Source organism: Erpetoichthys calabaricus, chromosome 1 (assembly GCF_900747795.2).
Source record: "Erpetoichthys calabaricus chromosome 1, fErpCal1.3, whole genome shotgun sequence".
In the NCBI taxonomy this organism is placed as follows: Eukaryota; Metazoa; Chordata; class Cladistia; order Polypteriformes; family Polypteridae; genus Erpetoichthys; species Erpetoichthys calabaricus.
Window position 1 is genome coordinate 23,881,023 of NC_041394.2, and position 23,900 is coordinate 23,904,922.

General features: G+C 43.5%; 3 protein-coding genes across 3 annotated transcripts; all 3 read left to right on the forward strand.

Moving 5' to 3' along the window:
- The first annotated feature begins 18,021 nt into the window (after positions 1–18,021).
- LOC127525936 (uncharacterized) lies at positions 18,022–19,049 on the forward strand. The gene is made up of 2 exons (XM_051919289.1): positions 18,022–18,425; positions 18,533–19,049. Exons 1-2 carry the CDS (start codon positions 18,022–18,024, stop codon positions 18,762–18,764), a joined length of 636 nt encoding a protein of 211 aa, XP_051775249.1. The 3' UTR covers positions 18,765–19,049.
- On the forward strand, positions 18,940–21,173 carry LOC127525937 (uncharacterized). The gene is made up of 4 exons (XM_051919296.1): positions 18,940–18,963; positions 19,085–19,530; positions 19,625–19,952; positions 21,024–21,173. Exons 1-4 carry the CDS (start codon positions 18,940–18,942, stop codon positions 21,171–21,173), a joined length of 948 nt encoding a protein of 315 aa, XP_051775256.1.
- A 216-nt stretch (positions 21,174–21,389) lies between these two features.
- On the forward strand, positions 21,390–22,551 carry LOC127525951 (uncharacterized). The gene is made up of 3 exons (XM_051919356.1): positions 21,390–21,629; positions 21,721–21,977; positions 22,114–22,551. Exons 1-3 carry the CDS (start codon positions 21,390–21,392, stop codon positions 22,364–22,366), a joined length of 750 nt encoding a protein of 249 aa, XP_051775316.1. The 3' UTR covers positions 22,367–22,551.
- Positions 22,552–23,900: the final 1,349 nt, after the last annotated feature.

Sequence of the window (23,900 nt, forward strand, 5' to 3'; positions counted from 1 at the left end):
TTGGGCTTGCACAAATATAAGGCAAGTTCTACACAATAAAGTTGGAAATGATAAACTAATTTTGTTTTGACTTAATATTTCCATCTATCCATACACCGGTTTTCAAATTTATCCTTTGATGAATGTGGGGGGGGGCGGCACGGTGGCGCAGTGGGTAGCGCTGCTGCCTCGCAGTTGGGAGATCTGGGGGCCTGGGTTCGATTCCCGGGTCCTCCCTGTGTGGAGTCTGTATGTTCTCCCCGTGTCTGCGTGGGTTTCCTCCGGGCGCTCCGGTTTCCTCCCACAGTCCAAAGACATGCAGGTTAGGTGGATTCTAAATTGGCCCTAGTGTGTGCTTGGTGTGTGGGTGTGTTTGTGTGTGTCCTGCGGTGGATTGGCACCCTGCCCGGGATTGGTTCCTGCTGTGTGCCCTGTGTTGGCTGGGATTGGCTCCAGCAGACCCCCGTGACCCTGTGTTCGGATTCAGCGGGTTGGATGGATGGATGGATTTAACCTTCCTCTTGTGTTAGCTTTCTGTTATCATCTCTTATGTTAATGGGTCAGTTTTGACCCATGTATTAAATAAGCTATAAAATACACTAAAAACAATAAGCTATCATCCAATTTGTTTCTCATCTCTTGGTTACCTTGTTAGGCTTCCTTATCCATGAAAATGTTGGTTTTAATACTTTTGGTGTGGGCCTCTGGGCCTTTTTTTGTCAGTATACCCCTTGATTTCAATTTAAAAAAATGGTAAAATGAACCTCAACAGAAGCATATTAATAAATAAAAGGTTCTTTGTGTTACCTGACTAATACTGAGGGGACTAATACTGAGGGGTATAGAACACATCTCTTAAATAAATTTGTTTTATTTATTTTTTCATTTTAATATTAATAACTAAAGTGACAGCTGTGGTGTTATGGGTCAATTTCGACCCATAGATATTTACATCAAGAAAAGGCAAAAAAATATTTTTTTCAGCAATAGAACTTTAATATAAACTGAAAAAAATGAAAAGCAGAACAGGTCATGACACAAAATATATATTTGCATGGTCAAATAAACAAAAAACAATCAAGAAAATCAAACAAATAGAAATCAATTACAAGTCCCAAAACTAATACAAAGCTAAATCAGAGTAAACACCTCTGTGTACAAGAACATGCTTGTGTATGTGTGTGTTTAGAGGCATGTGTGGCAAAAAGTGACACTTTTTTTGAATGTTCTTTGCAGAGATATTTCTTGCAGTTAAAACCCAATACATTTGTCTTTCTGTCCTTACTGCTTGGGCAGACCTGACACCTCTTTCTTTTCGAATCAGGCGGCCTGACTGGGGTTGGGGCTGTTTCGGTTGGTGTTGAGGCAGGGCTGGCTGAGAAGGATGCTGATGCAGATTCTCTCTGTGTTGCTGATGGTGAGGATGGAGTGCTGGGTGAGCTCTGCAGCTGTCTGGGTCTCGGGGCACCCGTTCCCTTCGCCTAATGTGTGGCTTGACAAGGGAATTTCCCAACTCCTCAAGAAACAGTCTCCACTTGTGTTTTTTGGTTGAGTTCCACCCTTGGTGGATGTGGCTCCACAACACAAATGCATTATATGCAGACACATCAAGGATGTTGTAAAACACAACCATTGGCCATCTTCTGGTCATTCGCTGGCATGTGTATGTGGCTGTCAGCTTGTCCAGGTTGTCCACTCCTCCTTTGTTTTTGTTATAGTCGTGGATAATTGTCGGCTTTTTGTCACTTCCTGATGATACAGCTGCGTCTTTGTGAAGAGTAGACATAAATATCACATTCCGGTTTCTTTTTGGACAATATGAGACAACAGTGGTGGTGTCTGTAAAAGCAAACTTTGAGGAAAGTGGAGCCCTGCCCTTCACCTGCAAGATTTCAGCAGGCAACTCAGGTTTATTTTTCTTCACTGTTCCCACCATGGTAAGTTTCCTCTTGAGAAGTTCTTGTCCGAGGTCATAGCTGGTAAAAAAATTGTCACACGTGATATTGTGACCCTGCAGTCCAGTGGTCATATCGAGGACCACACGTTTTCCTTGGTTTTTCTCAGGGATGCCACTCACAGCTTTGCCTGTGTAAATCTGTAGATTCCAGGCATAGCTGGTTCTTGCGTCACAGGCTGCCCAGATTTTTATACTATATTTCCCTGGCTTATTGGGTATGTATTGCCGGAAGGGGCATTTTCCTCGAAAAGGGACAAGACGTTCTTCCACTGTCACCTCTGGCCCTGGGTTGAACATCAGCGGAAGGAGCTGCACCCATCTCTTCCAGACATCCCTGATGGGACCAAGCTTGTCAGATCTCACTCTGGTCTCTCTGTTGTCAAATCTGAGGACTCTTGATATCATTTGAAATGTCTGAAGTGACATTGTTGCCCAGAAAATATTTCTGCCTGTTGATGTGTCCCATAGACTATCAGTGGCGTCATTGCAGGATCTGTACACTCCAGCAAGAAGAAGAACACCAATGAAAGCATCCAGGTATTCCTCATCAATGTCTTTCCACATGTCGCCATGGACTTTTTTTCCTTCAAGGTTCGTCATAGTAATGATGATTCTTTTTAGTGACAATGGCATAAATAGCTCAAAAACATGTTTTGATGTCACTGACTCTGGTCAGAGCAAACCTTGTGATTCCAGGGGTCATTTTGATGACATTTGCAGCAGCTGCCCTGCCATGTACATCATGAGGTACTGAGCTCCAAAAGATCTTACCATTTTTGGACTTGAATCTTTCAGCAGGAGCAACTTCAGCACCAGTGACCTCCTCATCTGACTCATCAGATGTGTCTGTGTCTTCTGGATGATACTCCACATTGTCTTCCTCCTCAGAAACCTGCTCATCTGAATCGCTATGCTGCTCTGTGTCCTCTCCTTCATTTTCACCAAAAATATGATCCAGAACTTGGCTCACTGTAAATCTTCTTCTCATTTTTGCATGCTGCAAATTGTAAATGTGCACTCTGCAAGTCAAATGGCCACTCAAATGAGTGAATTCACCTCACATGTCTGGACTGCCCGTCTTTGTTTGTTTTGTTTTTGTGCAGGTATACTGGAAAGCCACGCAAAATGAGAAAGCTCACATGATTACGAGAGGAGCTGTTTGTCAGTGTGTCAGCTGACAGTGCACTTAGGATTTCAGTTTTGGCTCTAATTATTGCTTTACCTTCATATTATCATAACTGGGTCGAAACCGACCCTAACAACACAAAGGTCATAATTTCAACCAGAGCATTTTACAATTTAGTAAAAATATTTTTTTTTGCTTTATTTTGTTGAAATAGAGGTTCCTGACAAAGTCAAAAAGCCTTGATGCAATAAACAAATTTATGTGATTCTTGTATGCTTTTAAAATTTAAAACGGGTCGGTGCAGACCTTAACACAAGAGGAAGGTTTTAATAAACACAAAACCTTTATTCTAAGTTTGTGAAAAACAGATTATAAAATGAAATTAACATCCATCCATTTTCCAACCCGCTGAATCCGAACACAGGGTCATGGGGGTCTGCTGGAGCTAATCCCAGCCAACACAGGGCACAAGGCAGGAAACAATCCTGGGCAGGGTGCCAACCCACCGCAGGACACACACAAACACACACTAGGGCCAATTTAGAATCGCCAATCCACCTAACCTGCATGTCTTTGGACTGTGGGAGGAAACCGGAGCGCCAGGAGGAAACCCACGCAGACACGGGGAGAACATGCAAACTCCACGCAGGGAGGACCCGGGAAGTGAACCCAGGTCCCCAGATCACCCAACTGCGAGGCAGCAGCGTTACCCACTGCGCCACCGTGCCGCCCTCAAATTAACATTTGTATAGAAAACAGAAAAATAATTTTAAATAATTTAAATAAATTTTAATTTAAATAATTAGAGAAGTAAATGAAATGCAAAATAAATGTAAGGCATACAAGGTAATAAAAATTGAAATAAAAAATATATAATAATAGCAGTCTACACTGTATGGACAATTGTTTGTTCTCGGCCTTGACAGAGGCCCTGCTCAGTGCAGAGTTTCTCTTCTGTGTTTGAACTGGTGACCTGGGACCCAAGGGACTACAATTTGACTTTACAGACCATTGTCTCACTGTTACCCACTCAACCCAGGGATGAATTGGTGCTTCTGGTTTTGGCCACAAACTGACTTCTGTGAGGTCTGGACAGACGGAAGCCAAATAAGAAATGGCCAATGTGCCTAAACAAACTGAATAAATTGAATTTTTGGTTTGCTTAATTGCTCTCAGGTTCCTAATTGGGTACTCCACATTGCATTTTTTTCCCCAATCACCTCTATCTAAACCAGTGTTTCTCAACCTCGGTCCTGGGGACCCCCTGTGGCTGAAAGTTTTTGTTCCAACCAGATTCATAATCAGTGACAACACCTGATAACACTGATCTCATTTAATTAGCTGGTATTATTTTTCTTTTATCCTACATTCAGAAAAGCACAGCAGCACGATTTTTACATTTATAAGACACTAGCAAAATACCCACGCTTCGCAGCGGAGAAGTAGTGTGTTAAAGAGGTTATGTAAACATATATATACATATACATACAGTATATACATATATATACACATATCTACATCTACACATATCTACATTTACATACATTATATATATATATACATATACACATCCACATATATATACACATACAGTGGTGTGAAAAACTATTTGCCCCCTTCCTGATTTCTTATTCTTTTGCATGTTTGTCACACAAAATGTTTCTGATCATCAAACACATTTAACCATTAGTCAACTATAACACAAGTAAACACAAAATGTAGTTTGTAAATGGTGGTTTTTATTATTTAGGGAGAAAAAAAAATCCAAACCTACATGGCCCTGTGTGAAAAAGTAATTGCCCCCTGAACCTAATAACTGGTTGGGCCACCCTTAGCAGCAATAACTGCAATCAAGCGTTTGCGATAACTTGCAATGAGTCTTTTACAGCGCTCTGGAGGAATTTTGGCCCACTCATCTTTGCAAAATTGTTGTAATACAGCTTTATTTGAGGGTTTTCCAGCATGAACCGCCTTTTTAAGGTCATGCCATAGCATCTCAATTGGATTCAGGTCAGGACTTTGACTAGGCCACTCCAAAGTCTTCATTTTGTTTTTCTTCAGCCATTCAGAGGTGGATTTGCTGGTGTGTTTTGGGTCATTGTCCTGTTGCAGCACCCAAGATCACTTCAGCTTGAGTTGACGAACAGATGGCCGGACATTCTCCTTCAGGAGTTTTTGGTAGACAGTAGAATTCATGGTTCCATCTATCACAGCAAGCCTTCCAGGTCCTGAAGCAGCAAAACAACCCCAGACCATCACACTACCACCACCATATTTTACTGTTGGTATGATGTTCTTTTTCTGAAATGCTGTGTTCCTTTTACACCAGATGTAATGGGACATTTGCCTTCCAAAAAGTTCAACTTTTGTCTCATCAGTCCACAAGGTATTTTCCCAAAAGTCTTGGCAATCATTGAGATGTTTCTTAGCAAAATTGAGACGAGCCCTAATGTTCTTTTTGCTTAACAGTGGTTTGCGTCTTGGAAATCTGCCATGCAGGCCGTTTTTGCCCAGTCTCTTTCTTATGGTGGAGTCGTGAACACTGACCTTAATTGAGGCAAGTGAGGCCTGCAGTTCTTTAGACGTTGTCCTGGGGTCTTTTTTGACCTCTCGGATGAGTCGTCTCTGCGCTCTTGGGGTAATTTTGGTCGGCCGGCCACTCCTGGGAAGGTTCACCACTGTTCCATGTTTTTGCCATTTGTGGATAATGGCTCTCACTGTGGTTCGCTGGAGTCCCAAAGCTTTAGAAATGGCTTTATAACCTTTACCAGACTGATAGATCTCAATTACTTCTGTTCTCATTTGTTCCTGAATTTCTTTGGATCTTGGCATGATGTCTAGCTTTTGAGGTGCTTTTGGTCTACTTCTCTGTGTCAGGCAGCTCCTATTTAAGTGATTTCTTGATTGAAACAGGTGTGGCAGTAATCAGGCCTGGGGGTGGCTACGGAAATTGAACTCATGTGTGATACACCACAGTTAGGTTATTTTTTAACAAGGGGGCAATTACTTTTTCACACAGGGCCATGTAGGTTTGGATTTTTTTTCTCCCTAAATAATAAAAACCATCATTTAAAAACTGCATTTTGTGTTTACTTGTGTTATATTTGACTAATGGTTAAATGTGTTTGATGATCAGAAACATTTTGTGTGACAAACATGCAAAAGAATAAGAAATCAGGAAGGGGGCAAATAGTTTTTCACACCACTGTATATATATATATATATATATATACACATATCAACATATATATTGTGATAGTTGCCCGGACACCACCAGTCGGAGACCACATCTTTATAAAACACGCATGTTTATTAAACATTAAATAAACAATTCTCACACTCCACAAAGCACTAAGCAATAATCACCCTTCACTATTTCAGTCCTTTGCCGCCTCTACTCCTCCAGGGAGCTTTGTCCTTCTCCCACTCCCGACTCTGGCTCAATGACTGTAAGGAGTCGGCCCCTTTTATCCCTGCCCGGATGTGCTCCAGGTGGCTGATGACGTCCATCTTGCAGCACTTCCTGGTGTGGCGGAAGTGCTGCCCTTTGACCCAGAAACACTCCGGGCGTCCCTGGCCAATCCCTCCGCCATCTTGCAGAGTGTGGAGGAAGTAACAACACGAGGTTGCACGAGGTGTAAAGCGCCCCCAGGCGGTGGCCACGGGTCCAAACAAGTCTGACAGTTCTGTTTCCTTTCCCGTGGTCCTCTTCTGCTCCATGGCGGTTGTGCCCTCGTTGCTCGGAAGCTATTCTTGCCACCTTCCGGTCCTTTCTGGCGTCCCGGCCAGGTAATAATCCTGGCCACCTGCGACAATATACACATACATACACACACACATATACATATATACATATACACATACATACATAGTGCGTTGTAACACGGGCTGTGATTGTTACATGGGAGGGAGACGACAAATCACAGCTTCCCACTTTCTAATTGGGCCTGTGATTGGTGCTTTGACTGATGCCCAGATCCCACAGTATCTTCCCTTAGGAGAGGCGTTAGGCAAGTGTAATTGAACAGCGGTGCTGCAAGTTTAGCTTTACACCTGTTTTTAAGGCTTATCGACTGAAAAGGGCTTTCATGAAAAAAGATAGGGCTTTGCTACAGGATACACCCTCCACAAGTTAAGGAAGTAAAAATAAAGGTATATAATTCTGTTTTATTTAAACCTTTATAGTTTGTATGCGGGCGGCATGGTGGCGCAGTGAAAGGTGCCAGTTAGGAGACCCGGGTTCGCTTCCCTGCGTGGAGTTTGAATGTTCTCCCAGTGTCTGTCTGGGTTTCCTCCGGGTACTTTCGGTTTCCTCCCACAGTCCAAAGACATGCAGGTTAGGTGCATTGGCAATTCTAAATTGTCCGTGGTGTGTGGGTGTGTGCGCCCTGCGGTGGGCTGGCACCTTGCCCGGGGTTTGTTTCCTGCCTTGTGCCCTGTGTTGGCAGGGATTGGCTCCTGTATTTAGGATATAGCGGGTTGGATAATGGATGGATGGACATTTGTATGCATAGCCCCATTTGCCCGTTTTCATTTTTTTTTCTTTCTTCAGTAATATTTCAGCAAACCCGGAGCTTGTCAGTTCAAATCCTGGTACTGACACCACTGTGTGACCCTGAGGAAGTCACTTCACCTGCCTGTGCTGCAAAAAACAAAAGTAATGTAACAAATTGTACCTCAGATGTTGCAAGTTGCTGGAATAAAGGCGTAAGTTAAATAGATAAATATGTATTATACACATAGGAACTATTCATTTATTTTCAGTTAAGTCATCTGCAGCAAACCTTTATAAATGAGGGTTTCTCCTTTTTAGATAGTGCAAACTGTTTCTTCTTCATTGAGGTTTTCTCTTGGAGAGCTTTTTTTATTTCATTGAAAATTAAAGCAGCAGCTGCCAAAATATGTAGCTTTCTTATTAATTTTTCAACATTGTGTAAAATAACTTTATAAAGTAACATAAAAGGTTTAAATACTGGTTATCCTTTTACACTAAAATATTACTAAAGAGATGCAAAAAAAGTAAAATGCATATGTTGTTTTTCTTTAAGGAGATTAAATATTACTGAAGAAAGAAAAAAAAACTAAAACAGCCAAAAGGGGCTATGCATACGAAGTTAAAAGGTTTAAATAAAACAGAAATATATACCTTTATTTTTACTTCCTTAACTTGTGGAGGGTGTATCCTGTAGCAAAGCCCTAACCTTTTTCGTGAAAGCCCGTTTCAGTCAATAAGTCTTAAAAACAGGTGTAAAGATATTGACAATAAGCTATGCAAACCCACCAAGACATGGAATCGTTTAAATCAAGGCGCTGCGCTACCTTCTTCCAGATCGGCCCCAAGGTGTTCATATTTTTCCAAAGCAGTTCTGGTCTCCATCAGCATCTGTAGCTGAGTCGAAAAACACCATCCCATACTATTAGTTAACGATTAACACATTTCTATATGTATTGTAAGCATACAATACAACTGATAATATGTTGCGCTTATTTATCTGGTGTACCGACATTTTTGCGCGTTTAACGGCTGAAATCCAATGTGGTTTGTGCCCTTCAGAATGAAAACAGTTTGCATTTACCTTTTTAATAAAAGGCGAGCGTTTAAGCCTGAGAAATCACCTCGTAAATGCACACGTTTTATTGCACATGTGTTAATATGTATGCTTACACACTGTTTCTTCTTCATTGAGGTTTTCTCTAGCATGTAGATCGGGGTAATTACATTCACGGCATTCGTAGTCTGAATCACAATCTGATTGTATGGGTGGTTACCTACCAGGTAACGCTTATGGTTGGCCAGCAAGTCAGCTAACATCAGCCACGGTGCCTTCAGTTGTGAGAATCAGATCATAGAATGGTTGAAAATAGTTTACTGTCAAATAATGCAAAGAGTACGCGACACGTGTTTTGCCCTAATTCTTGGCTCATCAGGCGTATGCACTCACTGCACTCCCTTACGGGAATCGATCCTTGGACGTCAGCGCTAGAGGGGCTTCGCAGCGGTGAAGTATTGCTTTTAAATTTTAATTAAGAAGAAAAGAAAACCTTTTTAAACTGACGTAAAATATATCAATAACAATTTGTTAAGGATCTGTTTTTTTGTGAAGCTGCCTAACAGCCTGTCCGCTGTTTAATAAACGAACGCCATATAAGGCCGTCCTTTCTCCTTCACAGTCAGTTCACGTGATTACGTGGGAGGCGTGATGATGCGATACGCAACCCCCGCAACCCCGCCTCCCACGGCCAGCGAGCTGCAGTCCATTACTGTATATGGACAAAAAAGAGGTTCCAGTTATGACCATTACGCTTTGAATTTAGAAATGAAACCTGCCTAACTTTTGTAAGTAAGCTGTAAGGAGTGAGCCTGCCAAATTTCAGCCTTCCACCTACATGGGAAGTTGGAGAATTAGTGATGATGAGTGAGTGAGTGAGTGAGTGAGTGAGTGAGTGAGTGAGTGAGTGAGTGAGTGAGTGAGTGAGTGAGTGAGTGAGTGAGTGAGTGAGTGAGTGAGTGAGTGAGGGCTTTGCCTTTTATTAGTATAGATTTAGAAATATTTCTGCTTTTGCTATAGATTCAAATGTTTGATGCTCTTTTGTTGATTTCATAATATTTTGCCCTTTCTATGTGCAGTTTTCCCCCTTCGTTGTATCTTATTAATGACAATTAAAAATGAGCAGAGCAGACACGCTGGCATACAACACTGAATAACCAAAGGCTGCAACTACTTTAGCATCAGATCCATTAATTAGTAAATAATGGATTAATTAAACAATTAGAACACTTAGAAAAGTAGAATGAAAATCATGATGAAAATATTGTTAAAAAGAAAAAAATACATTTTTCCCATATAACTTCTTGGTACATTTTACTATATACAGTATATATTTTTTTTTCTTTTTAACCAAACTTAGTTTTCTAATTTCTATATTGTTCCCAAAACACAGAACTTGGGAAATAACAGTTCACTTAATTAGCCCAGGAGTCCAATTAAAAACAGAAGCTGGTTGGAACAAAAACCTACAGCCACAGTGGGTCCCCAGGACTGAGGTTGAGAAACACTGAATTCTAAACTTTTCTGACAGATGAAGCTGTCTGCACTGACAGCTGGAAAACATAAGCTGTTCATGCTGCAGGACACACAACATATAAATGTGTCCTTAACAGGCAGAGAACAAATGGCACTTACATTTAGCAGTGAGTTCATCATTGTGCAGGTCGGGGTGGGCAGTGTCATTCATGGAGAGCTGCAGTGGCTGCAGGTTTTTGTTCCAACCCAATTTCTTAATGGGAAGTCAATTATTGCTGATTAAGAACTTATTGCTCAAGTGATATTCTGAGGCTTCATTTTAGTGGTCTCGCTTATTAAAGTTCCCCACCCTTAATTGCTTATTTCAATGTTAAACTGCAGCATTCAGTGTTTTAATGGCTCCTTATCTTATATATAACTGTCTATGTGTGGAATTGCGTGTGTGTGTCTGTCCGGCCCAGAAGTGCACGGCTACAGCATGAAGCTCAAAGACCTGAAGGAGCAGTCCCAAGTTAATGAGTCTGAAGAAGAAAGAAGTGCAAGGCTACGGCATGAAGCTGAAAGAAAGAGACTCCATCGCCAAAGCGAGACAAACTCATTTAGCAGCTAATACACAAGGGTGGCAAGCACATTGGCAAAACGAAACATCCTAGGAGAGAGAAACTCGTTTAGCCGCTGATAGACAAGGGAGGGGGGGCAAACATGTCCGCATAACGAAACCACCAACTCTGCATTTCGATTTTTTTCTAATGAATTCAGTAGATTCTAGGAGCTCGGGCTTACACAGCCAGTTAGCAATAACAACAACATCCATCCATCCATCCATCCATCCATTTTCCAACCCGCTGAATCCGAACACAGGGTCATGGGGGTCTGCTGGAGCCAATCCCAGCCAACACAGGGCACAAGGCAGGAACCAATCCCGGGCAGGGTGCCAACCCACCGCAGGACACACCCACACACCAAGCACACACTAGGGCCAATTCAGAATCGCCAATACAACAACAACAACAACATTTATTTCTTTAGCACATTTTCATACAAACAATGTAGCTCAAAGTGCTTTACATGATGAAGAAAGAGAAAAAAAGAGAAAATAAGAATTAAAATAAGAGAACACTAATTAACATAGAATAAAAGTAAGGTCTGATGGCCAGGGAGGACAGAAAAAACAAAAAAAACTCCAGGCGGCTGGAGAAAAAATAAAATCTGCTGGGGTTCTGAGGACATGAGACCGCCCAGCCCCCTCTAGGCATTCTACGTCACATAAATGACCTCAATCAGTCGTCATTGTATTCAGGGTTCTCATGGAAGAACTTGATGATGAGGGTCATGTGGACTTCTGGCCTTTAATCCATCAATGTAAGGACATCACGGTGCTTTGATTAGGTGGTGGTGGTGGCGCAGATCGCCGTCACAGAAAACCAGAAAAAGAACATAAAAGAAAGTAGGGGTTAGTACAGATTTTGGAGCCACCATGAATAATAATGATAATTAATTGAATATACAGAGCATCAGGATTGAACTAAAATGAAGCTATGAAAAAGCCATGTTAAAGTAATGAGTTTTCAGCAGTGTTTTAAAGTGCTCCACCATATCAGCCTGGTGAATTTCTATTGGCAAGCTATTCCAGATTTTAGGTGCATAACATTAGAAGGCCGCCTCACCACTTCTTTTAAGTTTAGCTCTTGCAATTCTCAGCAGACAACTCATTTGAAGATCCAAGGTTACGGTAATAAGATGCAAATGACAAAGGTGCTATATAAATAAAATTAAAGGAGCCAGAAGTTCTCCATCTAACTTGTTTCCATCTACACCAATGTGGATTCATCATGATCTATTTGGTTTAAGAAATCACATAAGTGAAAAATGTGACAGGCTGCAAATTATCCATTTAAGGCTCCAAATCATTTGTATGGAAAACCATCTATGATACATGAACATAACATTGCAGACCAACAAGTGATATACTTAAATAAAGTCTGAGACTGGCAAGGAATGGTTTCTAATTAAGCAATTGGGTTGGAATGAAAACCTGCAGCCACTGCAGCCCTCCAAGACTGATATTGCCCACCCTGGTGCAGGTGTTCTCCGTTACTTCTGTGCCTTTGGAGTTTACTCTGTTCATTACAAGGCATACTTTAAAAAAAAAAAAAAACTACTAAAAACCCGTTTTCTAAATTTGGCTTTTTTGCTGCTACATATTGTTTGTACTCTTAATAGACTAATCTTTTCTCTCTGCTTTCTTTTCCAGTTCTTCTGTGGTGGCGATTTGATCAAAGTCCTGTGCAACCACCTGTGATGCTGGAATGAAGGCGGGTACCCCAGCTGTCCATGAGACCCACTGCTCTCAGACAAAGCCGGGGAACAATGAGGAATGACTGAAACACATTTATGTTGGGTAGGATGCCCAATGGTGCCTGGGTGGTCTTTTCGCCTTGGAACCCCTGAAATTTTTTTTTTTCTCTAGATTGAGTTTTTTCTGCCCTTGCAGCCATCTGACCTTATCACTGGACACCACTTTAGAGACTTACATTATGATCTTGTACTGTATGAAAGGATGCAACCTTTCTATTAATCTTTATTTTATAAAAATCATTTGGATTTATTTATTTCCTTTTTCTTTGGTACTTTTTCAATAAAATTTCTACCTAATCTTGTTTGTTTTTTTTCTTTCTCGTAACTTTCTTTTTGACATCTTGTGAAGCTCTTTGACTTACATTTGTATGAAAGTGCTGTTGCTCTTGTCGGTTTCTTCTCCTATAGTCGGATGTTTTTAATCTAACTATAAGTTTTGTTTTTCTGACAGATATTATTACTTTTTTGCTCTTGAAACTTTATCAGATATTCTTCTCTGTTGCTGTAAAAGACTCAGTCCATTTGTTCTGATTGTGTGAGATACTTAAGGATACTTCATTAAATCAACATTCTAGGTTCTCAGGATTAAGCAAGCTTAGAAAATGATATATCTGCTTCTTCCTTTCCTTCCGTTGTTGCCTTTTTTTACTTTTTGATTTCAGATATGTACGTACATCCTCTTCATGATGTATGAAAATGGTGCTGATTACTTTTAATATCACCAAAAAGGCAAAGCTCATCACAAACAATCTCACAAAGGATATTGGGGTCTCCCTTAGGTAGGTTTCACACTGTGTTGTTGCAGTGTGTGGATGTTATGCTTCAAGGGGAGTTCATGCAGGCTTGTTTTTGTGGTGAGTGCCTATGTACATGGACTGAATCGGGGGGGAAAGTGGGGGGCTTCCAGTTCAGGGCTCTAGGCAATTTCCTGAACACTGAGATTCTAACTGCATGTTTCCAAAATGGCAGCATGGTTAGCATTGCACTTTCACAGTTCCATTTCCTTGATTCAAATCCAGTGGCCAGTACTTGTGACTGTGACATTTGTACGTTCTTCCCATCTGCCAGGGTGTTCCTCTAAGTACTACGGTTTTCCTTCCACAGCTTTGAAGACAAGAAGGTTATGTGGAGCGTCAGCTAATTGTAATGCATCAGTAAATGGTATGTAGCATATTTTAAAGATAGAAAAATATCAATTTTACAGAACTTGGCTGTAAAAAATAATGAAATGTATTGTTTATTATTATTGTTTATACTGGTTATTTTCAATAGAACATAAGGTAACTTTCCTTTTGTTTCAGTTTACTTTCACCATTTACAGTATTTCTACCATTAAATTTTCTGACATTTTTTACAGTGTACAGTTTGGGCCCAGGTTGAATATGGCACTGTGTTCAAACCTGACTCCTACATGGTCTCTGATGCTAATGGTTCAGACCTTCTCTAACCTTAAATTGTATTAAGTGAGTCTGAAAAGTTGGACAAAGTCTTCATTGTCTCATTTTGAATCATGTCCTGTTGCACACAAGGGTTATTAGGACAGATTTTAATGAAGATGCAGAAAGCTTCATGCCCCTTCACCACCTGTGCTTCAGACAGGTACTAAACTGAGAGAAGGAGCTCTTCTGAAACTGTAATGCTAACCAACATGATGTATCAAGCATCTAAAAGTTCACTCTAAAAAGAGAAAATTTAAGGTAATTTTAGTAGGTGTAATGAACTATATTAATATGTTTGTTCACCTAACATAATTTTTAGCCTTACTTCAAATTGAAAAACCTTGCTGTAGTTTAATGTAACTTCTTCTATTTAGTCTAAAGCAGGGGTCCTCAATCACAGTCCTGGAGGGCGGCAGTGGCTGCAGGTTTTTGTTCTAGCCTGGTTGCTTAATTAGAAAGCAATTCTTGCCAATAATTTAATTTCATGGCTTGTTAGTGCTATAACTCTGCTATGTCAGCTCATTCTCATATTTCTAAGGATATCATCCAAATGATTTGAAGGCTAAAATGGAGGAGTCATTCTCAGTCCTTCACTTTTTTTCTCTTCACTTTCCTTCCAAGTATTTAATTAAACCCAATAGTGCATGATAAATACACACAGGTGTTAATGGTAACAAGCTAAATGGTGAACTTCTGGTCTCCTTTGTCATTTGCATGTTGTTGCTAATTAGGAGCAATTAAAAAACGAACAATACGGGCTGTTTAAGACTAAAATAAGCAATAAGGGTTCAGAATCATAACGAGCGAGACCACTAAAGTGAAGCAGAAGTGTTACTTGAGCAATAAGAGCTTCTTATTAAGCAATTGGGTTGGAGCAAAAACCTGCAGCCACTGCAGCCCTCCAGGACCGTGATTGAGGACCCCTGGTCTAAAGCAAAAAATCAGGGGTAGGCAACGTCGGTCCTGGAGTGCCACAGTATGTGCAGGTTTTTGTTCCAACCCAGTTCCTTAACGAGAACTCAATTATTGCTGATGAAGCACATATTGCTTAAGTGACATTTTAATGCTTCATTTTAGTGGTCTCGCTTGTTAAGGTTCTCCAACCTTAATTGCTTATTTCAATCTTAAACTGCTGCATTCAGTGTTTTAATTGCTCCTTATTAGCAATAAGATGTAAAACAGGGGTAGGCAATGTCGGTCCTGGTGAGCCGCAGTGGCTACAGGTTTTCATTCCAACCCAATTGCTTAATTAGAAACCAATCATTGCCAATCTCAGACCTTATTTAATTTTATGGCTTGTTAGTCTGTGCAATGTAAGGCTTTTATATCGTAGATTTTTTTCCTTTCCAAGGATATCATCCAAATGATTTGAAGCCTAAAACAGATCATTTTCAGTCTGTCACATTTTTCCATTAAGTGTTTTATTAAATCAAACCGTGCATGATGAACACACGCAGATGTAATTGGAAAAAAGCTAGCTGGTGAACTGCTGGCTGCTTTGTCTTTTACATCTTATTGCTAATAAGGAGCAATTAAAACACTGAATGCAGCAGTTTAAGATTGAAATAAGCAATTAAGGTTGGAGAACCTTAACAAGCGAGACCACTAAAATGAAGCATTAAAATGTCACTTAAGCAATATGTGCTTCATCAGCAATAATTGAGTTCTCGTTAAGGAACTGGGTTGGAACAAAAACCTGCACATACTGTGGCACTCCAGGACCGATGTTGCCTACCCCTGCAAAAAATCGCTTTGGAGACTTTGCCGGCTCCGGCCCCTGTGATGTCACATCCGGGCTCGCACCAATGGCAGAAGACCTACACGACCCCTTTGACTTCAATTTCTGTCTCCCCCTTTAAAAGCCTCCACCTTTTCCCTATTCCCTCAGTTCTGTTTGGACTCGGTTTTGTGCACATCAGTGCTGTATTATTTTGAAAAGCAACTTTGCAGCCAGGAAACCAAATTATACGGGTGGCTGCCCAATGTTTGAAGGCACTGTACAAAATGTAGCACTAATTTTAAAATAAATTTGCTTCCATTGTTTAAAGCAAAACATTGTTGTGGTTTGTTTTATTAAAAACAATTTCACCCTAACAAAGAGTGAATTCAACACCATATAAAGAACATATTTAGTTGAGTCCAATTAAGAATTTAAGTTGGCATTACAGTGAATACAATAATGGACAAAATTTTAATTTGAGTTCATCCATCCATTATCCAACCCGCTATATCCTAACTACAGGGTGACTGGGGTCTGCTGGATCCAATACCAGCCAACACAGGGCGCAAGGCAGTAAACAAACCCCGGGCAGGGCGCCAGCCCACCGCAGTTAATTTGAGTTTTTAAAGAAATTTGGTTTGAGCTAAATACATTTTTTTGCTTTTATTCAAGTTTTGAAAAGGTTAAAACAAACTCAAATGAATTAAGTTTACTCAAATACTTTTTAAAATTTGAAAGAAATCAATTAAATTGCTTGTTACCTTGTGAAGTAATTTATTTAGGTTGATCCAACAAAACATTTTTTACAGTGAAAATGTATCCAATGACAACATGCAGTAATTAAAATTGAGCTTACATGTCTGAGGAAGTAAAAAATAACACATGGAAAAGAGAATATTATCTTAATTGTACGACTGCGAAACTGAACTGTTTTTTTTTTTACCCTGATAGATAAACTTAAGCACAATAAGAACTTTGAAACCATTGCGCGAGGTGTTCTACTTTTGAAAGTTTTGTGAACTCTGACTGGCTGAACAAGATTTGTTCTATTTTTTTTTGCTCCGAAAGACCCGCCTCCCCGCCTAAAAGCGGCGATGTCATGTTCTTTATTTTATCTTCAAGTGGGCCCGCTGGTACTATTAAAACGGTACTATTGCTGCTACTATTAGTACCCAATAATTATATTGAAGTGAAATAAAACGTGAAGTTTAATGTACTTAATTTTATTTTCTTATGTGCATATTAACGAGTGTTCTTTTTTTCTTTTTAGCGACTATATAGCGACACTTTGACAAGTAGTGTAATAAGTAATATAACTATAAAATAGTGCTGCTGCTATACTGTACAAGGATTATAGTGAAGTGAAATAAAAAAGATGTAGTTTAATCTAATGAGAATTTATTTCTTTTGTACATATTAATGAAAGTATTCTTTTTTTTTTTTTTCATTTTAGCAAACTGGTTTCAGTAATATAGATATCTGTAAATAGTCTGGACAGAATTGCGTTATAATTGTGTTTGTTAATAATGAATAATAATAATAATAATAATAATAATAATAATGCTAACAATAGGAAATTGCAGTGTAACAATGTAGTTGTAATGTTATTAAAGGCCTTAAAAAAATCCAGCACTAGTATTACCAACCATTTTATTTATTTTGTGTCTATGTTCCCTTACTCTTTCAGAATTAACTTTCTGGTATCCCTTACCATGGCTGCCACTAGTGTTCTTACGTGAGTCTTTGTTTGTAGTAGCAGTGTTCCTCTTAAAACAAAGGTTTCTTTCTTTAATTGACGTAATGGTTGATTGCGTTATTTTAATAGACCCAACATCGCCTGCGGTGTTGACATGTAAGTATTCATAGGTTAAATAACACAAAGATTCATTCAAAAAGTTTTTGGAATATCGGGCTTGGCGCTTATAGACTTTGTTCAAAGGTGGCGGTTTATCATCCTGTTGTTCCCTTGTTCCTTTTTTTATTTTTGCATGCTCAGTTACTCTTTATTTGATCTCTGTTGGAGGCAACGTGGCTTGGTGCAGACTATATGTAGGTTGTAACCTATTAGTTGTTCCATGAAGGCCAATTTGTAATATTCTGAAATTTCTTTTAATTTCAGTTTTTGGTAACCTACACTTTAAATGTAAATGTCTGCCACTTTCCTGCGGATCTGTTTCAGGTCGCTCGTTGCATTCCAGCTGGTTAAATTTGAAGAAAAACAGAGGTGTTGTAAAACTTTGGAATGGAACTGTAACTTTCTCTTGGTTTGTCTGATTTATCCAGCTTGAATCCTGTGCCACAGTTCCGCCGCGAGACCTCCGGCGAACTGACCCTGAAGGCCTCCGCCGAGGCGATCCAGGTCGCCAAGGCATACGGCCTGAGCGCCACCCGTGCCGTACAGGGTCAAGTCGGCCGAGATGGTCAAGGAGCAGGCCAGGAGACAGGTGCGGGCAGCAGGTGGTGACCCCGGGGACTCCAGGCTGGTGCGCAGCATCAGCGAGCTCCAGTTTGGACAGTACCGGGGTCAAACTTTTAAATGGTTGCTGACCCATGACCTCGGCTATGCCGTCATGGTGTTGGCAACCCACCAGAGGGAGCGCGAAGATGGCCAGGTGTTGGATAGCCCGCTGGCGAGCAATAAGAACGCCCTGGAGTCCTACGCCTGGCTCTTTCCCGACGTGAAGACGGCCATCCGTCGTCGACGGGAGAGAGACGGGTCGGCCAGGACCCTGGACGAGGGCAAGAGGCTCGTCGGCTTCGGCCAACATGGACACCTGACGTTTGAGGCCCTTTACGATGCGGAAGATCGGGAGGCTAAGAGGTGAGAGACTTTTGGGTGGGGTCTGAGGGGAAGGGCACAGCAAGGTAGTGGGACCCTGCTTCCATTTGTTCACCTGTTACCGTTCCCACTTTCGTACCGCAACACAGTTACATCAAATGGCTCCGGCGCCAGACCACCAAAGTCGGGATCAAGATGCATGCGCTCCAGCTGTATGTGTGGCGGAGAGACGAGGCAAAGGCAGCAGCAGCAGCAACCTCCTCCCTTCCCAAAACCACCACTGTTACCCCCACCGCCTCTCTCTCTGCAGCAGCCTCCGTCGTCGAGATTCCCGATGATGTGCTGCTGTCGGCCAGCATGGAGTTGGAGGCTGGTAAGTGACTGCCACCCATGGAAACTGGTGGTGGCTCCTTCACTTTTTCTGTTTAACCTGTTATTTGCTTGAATTTGTAAACAACCTTCCCCAGCATCTACCTCCCAGTCTGCAACCAGTGGAGGGCCCGTGCCATCCCAGCGCTCCCAACCGACGGCTGATCTGGGAAAGCAGCCTTCGCAAATGCTGTCTGTAGCCAGGAGAGAGGTGAGTTAAAAGGATGTGTTTGTTTGAATTGCATTGCCGGGAAAGGAACAGGGCCTGTCTGATTCTTTTTGTTTCTTTTTCTCTTGCTCATGCCGTCTCTCTTTCTCTCTCACACACACAGCTACTTTTACCCGAGGGCTGGAAGACTTCCCTACCCAAGGAACAGCATGTGTGGGTAAGTCGGGCCCTTTTCACCAGGAGCAAGGATGGAAAGCCTGTTCTGACGTCCAACCTTCGCCTTTGGTGGCATCCTCCCGGCCCCCGCAATGTGCACCTCCAGCCCCCGACGTCGTCCGACACCTTTTTTCAGCGCCCGTTCTTCCTGTGGATGCCGTACCGCATGTGGGGCTACAAGCTGTCCTGCACGGTGTGCAGCCACAGGTTGTCGGGAGCCGGACTCTACAGGACCGTCCGGAGGGTCCTGGAGTCAGACGGATGGTACTTTATGGCCACAGAATACCTGGAGTGCCGGTGCTGCAAGAAGAAGGTGGCGGGCTGGTCGCAGGATATCTTAGATCAGCTGCACTGCACCCATCGGGATCAGTTTCCAGCTATCCTGACTTACAGGTCAGACAAGGAGTCTCCGATGGCCGGGTCAACTCTTCATAGGTAGACGGGCACACACGGGCAGACTTAACGTCTCTGTTCTGTCTCAACACAGATTATCCTGCGACAAAAAGCTCATCGGGCAGATGCGTGAGCGCACGCTGGGCAACGGGGCCACCCGGATGCGCAGATATCTGCTCGAGGAGCACGCCAAGTCCTGGTTGGAGCGGTCCAGACAGTTCATGTTCGCGGTCACCAAGTTCATCACATCGGGTGCCGAGCCATCTACGACTACGCCTCGACCACCACGGATGACCCCGGTGCCCGGTGTAAAGTGGTTGCTGTCCATCTATGCCAGGGAGGTGGCTTCGAGGATAGAAGAGACCAAGGCCCGGATCACCTCCATCTTTGGCTCATTCTTGAAGATGGACTCAACCAAGAAGGTGAGCAATATCGCCATCCCTTCCTTCCTTCCTTCCTTCCTTCCTTCCTTCCTTCCTTCCTTCCTTCCTTCCTTCCTTCCTTCCTTCCTTCCTTCCTTCCTTCCTTCCAGCTTACCGTCACTCTCCCTTTCATCGTTCAGGTGACCAAGAAACTTGCTGGTGCCGTGGCAGGAACGGCAGCTTGGGTGACCAACGTGGGGAATGAGTACGGCCAGGTCTTAATCAGCGTCCTCACTGCAGCCGAGGGTGCTGGCCTGTACCCCATGGCCACCGGGCTGATGCGGCGATACCGTGATGCCGGTGTGTCCCCGCCTCTGGTCCTCTATGTGGACCGAGACTGCTGTTCCCATGGGGGACCATCCAAGGTGTCCCTCTTATTCCACCAGTGGGATCAGCTAGTGGTGCGGCTCGACGTGTGGCACCTGATGCGACACTTCGCGGCGGGTGTTACCACGGAGAGCCACACACTATACAGCCTCTTCATGGCGCGTCTCTCGTTCTGCATTTTTGAGTGGGATGAGGGAGACGTCGCCCGGCTGCGACAGGCCAAGGCTGGTGAGGCGGGGAAGGGTCCCCGAGGCTCCAGGCAGGGAAACATCCTGTTAAAGGAGCTGGCCCGCCACTGCCGCATGCGCGGGGCGGAGGAGACTGGCCGGCTCATTGACGAGATGTTGGAGGCCTTCGGGGACGCCACTGACACAATGGGTATCCCGCTTTTGGACCGCGCTAAGATCCAGGACATCTGGAAAACTCAGAGGCGCCACCTCCACTGCATCCAGGACCCACCCGGCGTGCACCTGTACATGCAGACCGGGCAGCTGGTCAAAGGGGGGATCACGCTGCCGGTGTTCAGGTGTGCGCGAGGTTCAACTTCGTTGGAATCGTTCCACCTGCATCTGGACCGCTTCATACCTGGTAAGGGTGCCCAGAAACCTGTTCTTTGTGACCTGTGTTGTGCGAGGGAGTGGGTGGCATTGCATTTTTATCTCTCTCTCTCTCTCTCTCTCTCTCTCTTTCTCTCTCTCTCTCTCTCTTTCTCTCTCTCTCTCACTCACTCACCGTGTCTTTCAGGCACTTCAGCCAGCGCGGCCCACTTTCAGGCCTATCTGCTGGAAGGCCTGGCGCGGTGGAACGAGGACCGTGCGGCACAAGCAGTGGAGGCAGCAGACCGTGATATGGTCTGCTACAGTGGCCAACTCCAGCACTCCGTCAATGAGCTGAGTGAAATTTTATATCGCACGAAGCTAGTTGACGATCACATCCAGCCTGCGAAGTACACTGGTGAGGCGGGCGTCGAGCTGTCTGTCTGTCTGTCTCTTTCTCTCTCCCTCCCCCCCCCCCCCTTTTCATTTTAAAAACAGTTCCCTCTTTTTCACAGGTGAGCTCATCGGCATCCAGTACCTTTTTTCGCAGACCGGTCGAGTGCTGGAGGAAGTGATGGGCAGGGATCCCGACACTCCGGATGGGACTGATACAGACGACGACGACCAAGAGAACGAGGGGTCGGTAGAAGAACATCTCGAAAACACCCTCTTCCGCCTTGAGGAGGACTTCGTCCGACAACCGTCGTCTGACAAGTCCCAGTCGCACCCTGCCATCGGCGCCTCAGAGTCTGGGCCAGCCGACCAGGAGACCTCCCCTGGAGACGAGGCCATTCAAAGGGTGTCCCACGAGCCAGTAAGTCTCTCCCGACGAGTCGTGATATACCTGTGGAATATCCAATGAGTACTCACTCCCCTTTCTCACTTTCGCTCTCTTTCTCCAACAGAGTAGCCTTGGAGCTGACACTGGCCCGGGTTACGAGCATGTGGTCAACCTGGCCTGTAGTCTCATGACGCTGTGTCACCGTGCCTACGTGACTCAGCAGCAAGTGGCGGAGATTGTCGCTCTCTGGGAACGATTGCCGGAGGGCGACAAGGCCCCGGTTCGCTTCCCGCCACGCCACCAGGAAAGACTGGTGAAGGGGAGGTTCCGACGCAAGCACTCGCAGACCAGTGTCACACCGGGAGTGGAGAGCTTGCGACGGTAGGTGCTCAACCTCTTTGGCGTTGCCTCTTTCCTTTTGATTGGATATCAATGGCAGGACTGACTGACTGACTGACTCTCTCTCTCTCTCGCTCTCTCTCTCTCTCTCAAAAACCCACCCCCCCGAATTTTGTAGGTGTATGGTCGGCCAAGGCGGCCATGCCGCACAGATGCCAAACATCAGCCGCCTTGTGGAGGCCGTTTGTATAGAGCTGTCCAGGATTCACCCTGAAGGAACCACCATCTGCGGCGTGAGGGTGAACCGCTGGGCAGCTGTGATGCGGGATTATATCTGCATCCAAGAGAACATCCTTACAAACCTGGTACTCATGGCCCAGACACGTATCCAGTTATTCCCCCTCAATCAGCGCACCCTGGCACAATGGTAAGTACACACTGGACAAGTGGGATCCACCATGCCCCTCTCCTCCCTCCCACCCTGACTTACTTTGCTTTCTGTCCCTGTAGACACCTCACTCGCACCAGGGAGCTGGTACGGCGGGCTCTGGAGATGGCTGTGCCATTGCCATCCAGCTCGGCCCTTGCTTCGGAGCCCATCCCTGCCGTACGGCCACGGCCCACGGGCCCCGAGCAGTCCGCTGCACCATGTCATGAATACTTGGACCTGCCTGACCTGTCCGGTCAGGCAACGCAGCGAACTCGGGGCCCATGGATGTGGCACCGCCAATTGTGCCAATTGTTGGCCACCCCCCGTGCCACAAGAAGCACCCGCCACCCAGCCACTCCTCCCGCCGGCTGACACTGCCGCTTCTCCGCTTCCACCGCCGCAGGCGGGACCTTCAGTACCCCGCACCACTGCCTGGCGGCGGAAGAAAAAACAGGAGGCGGAGGAGCTGGCGCAACAGCAAGGTATCCCTCCCAAACAAAGAAAAAAAGTGGAGGCCTTTGTTTGCCAGCGCTGTGGCCGTCCTAAAACAAAAGAGTTCGGCCACAGCCGCTTTGGGAGGGAAACCTTTTGTTCCACCTCAGCCGGCAGAAGTGTCCAGGAGTGGCTGGAGGAAAAGAGGAGAGCGAAGCAAAATCGTGCCGGGGGGGGATGGCCACTAAACAATTTTTGTTAATCAGTAGATGGGCCCATACATTGCTTTTTTTTTTCCTTATTTTTATAACTGCCTGGCACTTTGTATGTTGGCAGAAAGGGAGGCCTGCTTCATTTTTCAAGCTGTTTTTACTTTTTTTTTCTTTTTTTTTTTTGCAAATGACTGGCACTTTATATATTGTCAAGGAGGCCTCCTTTTTTCAAGCTGTTTTTAATTTTTTTTTTGACAATCTTTACAAATGACTGGCACTTTGTATGTTGGCAGAAAGGGAGGCCTGCTTCATTTTTCAAGCTGTTTTTACTTTTTTTTCTTTCTTTCTTTTTTTTTTTTGTCAAGGTGGTCTCCTTTTTTTCAAGTTGTTTTTACTTTTTTTTAATTTTTTTGACAATCTTTTTTAATTTTGGGCTTCATCTACTGCTTATGGTAGTTTTTTTTTTTATTTGATATTTATTTATTTATATATAGTTCCTTGGATTGTTGTTTGACTTTTATTTAATATACACTGATTTCATGTTATATTTATTGTATATAGTTATTTCACGTTATTTTTTTTCTTGGATTGTTGATTGATTTCTATTTATTAAATGTATATATTTCATTTTATAAACTTGTTGATTGAATCGTTGTGTCTGCCTGCCTGCTTCTGTCCCGCCGCCGCTTTAAGGGCTCTCTGTTTACCTTCCCGCGACCGCGTGGCTAATCGGCTATGCGCCCGCCCCTTTCACCTTTTACGGACCCGGCTCCGCCTCGAAAATCGGCTCCCATTTTCTTTCTTTCTTTCTTTCTTTCTTTCTTTCTTTCTTTCTTTCTTTCTTTCTTTCTTTCTTTCTTTCTTTCTTTCTTTGATGCTGAATTTAAATGG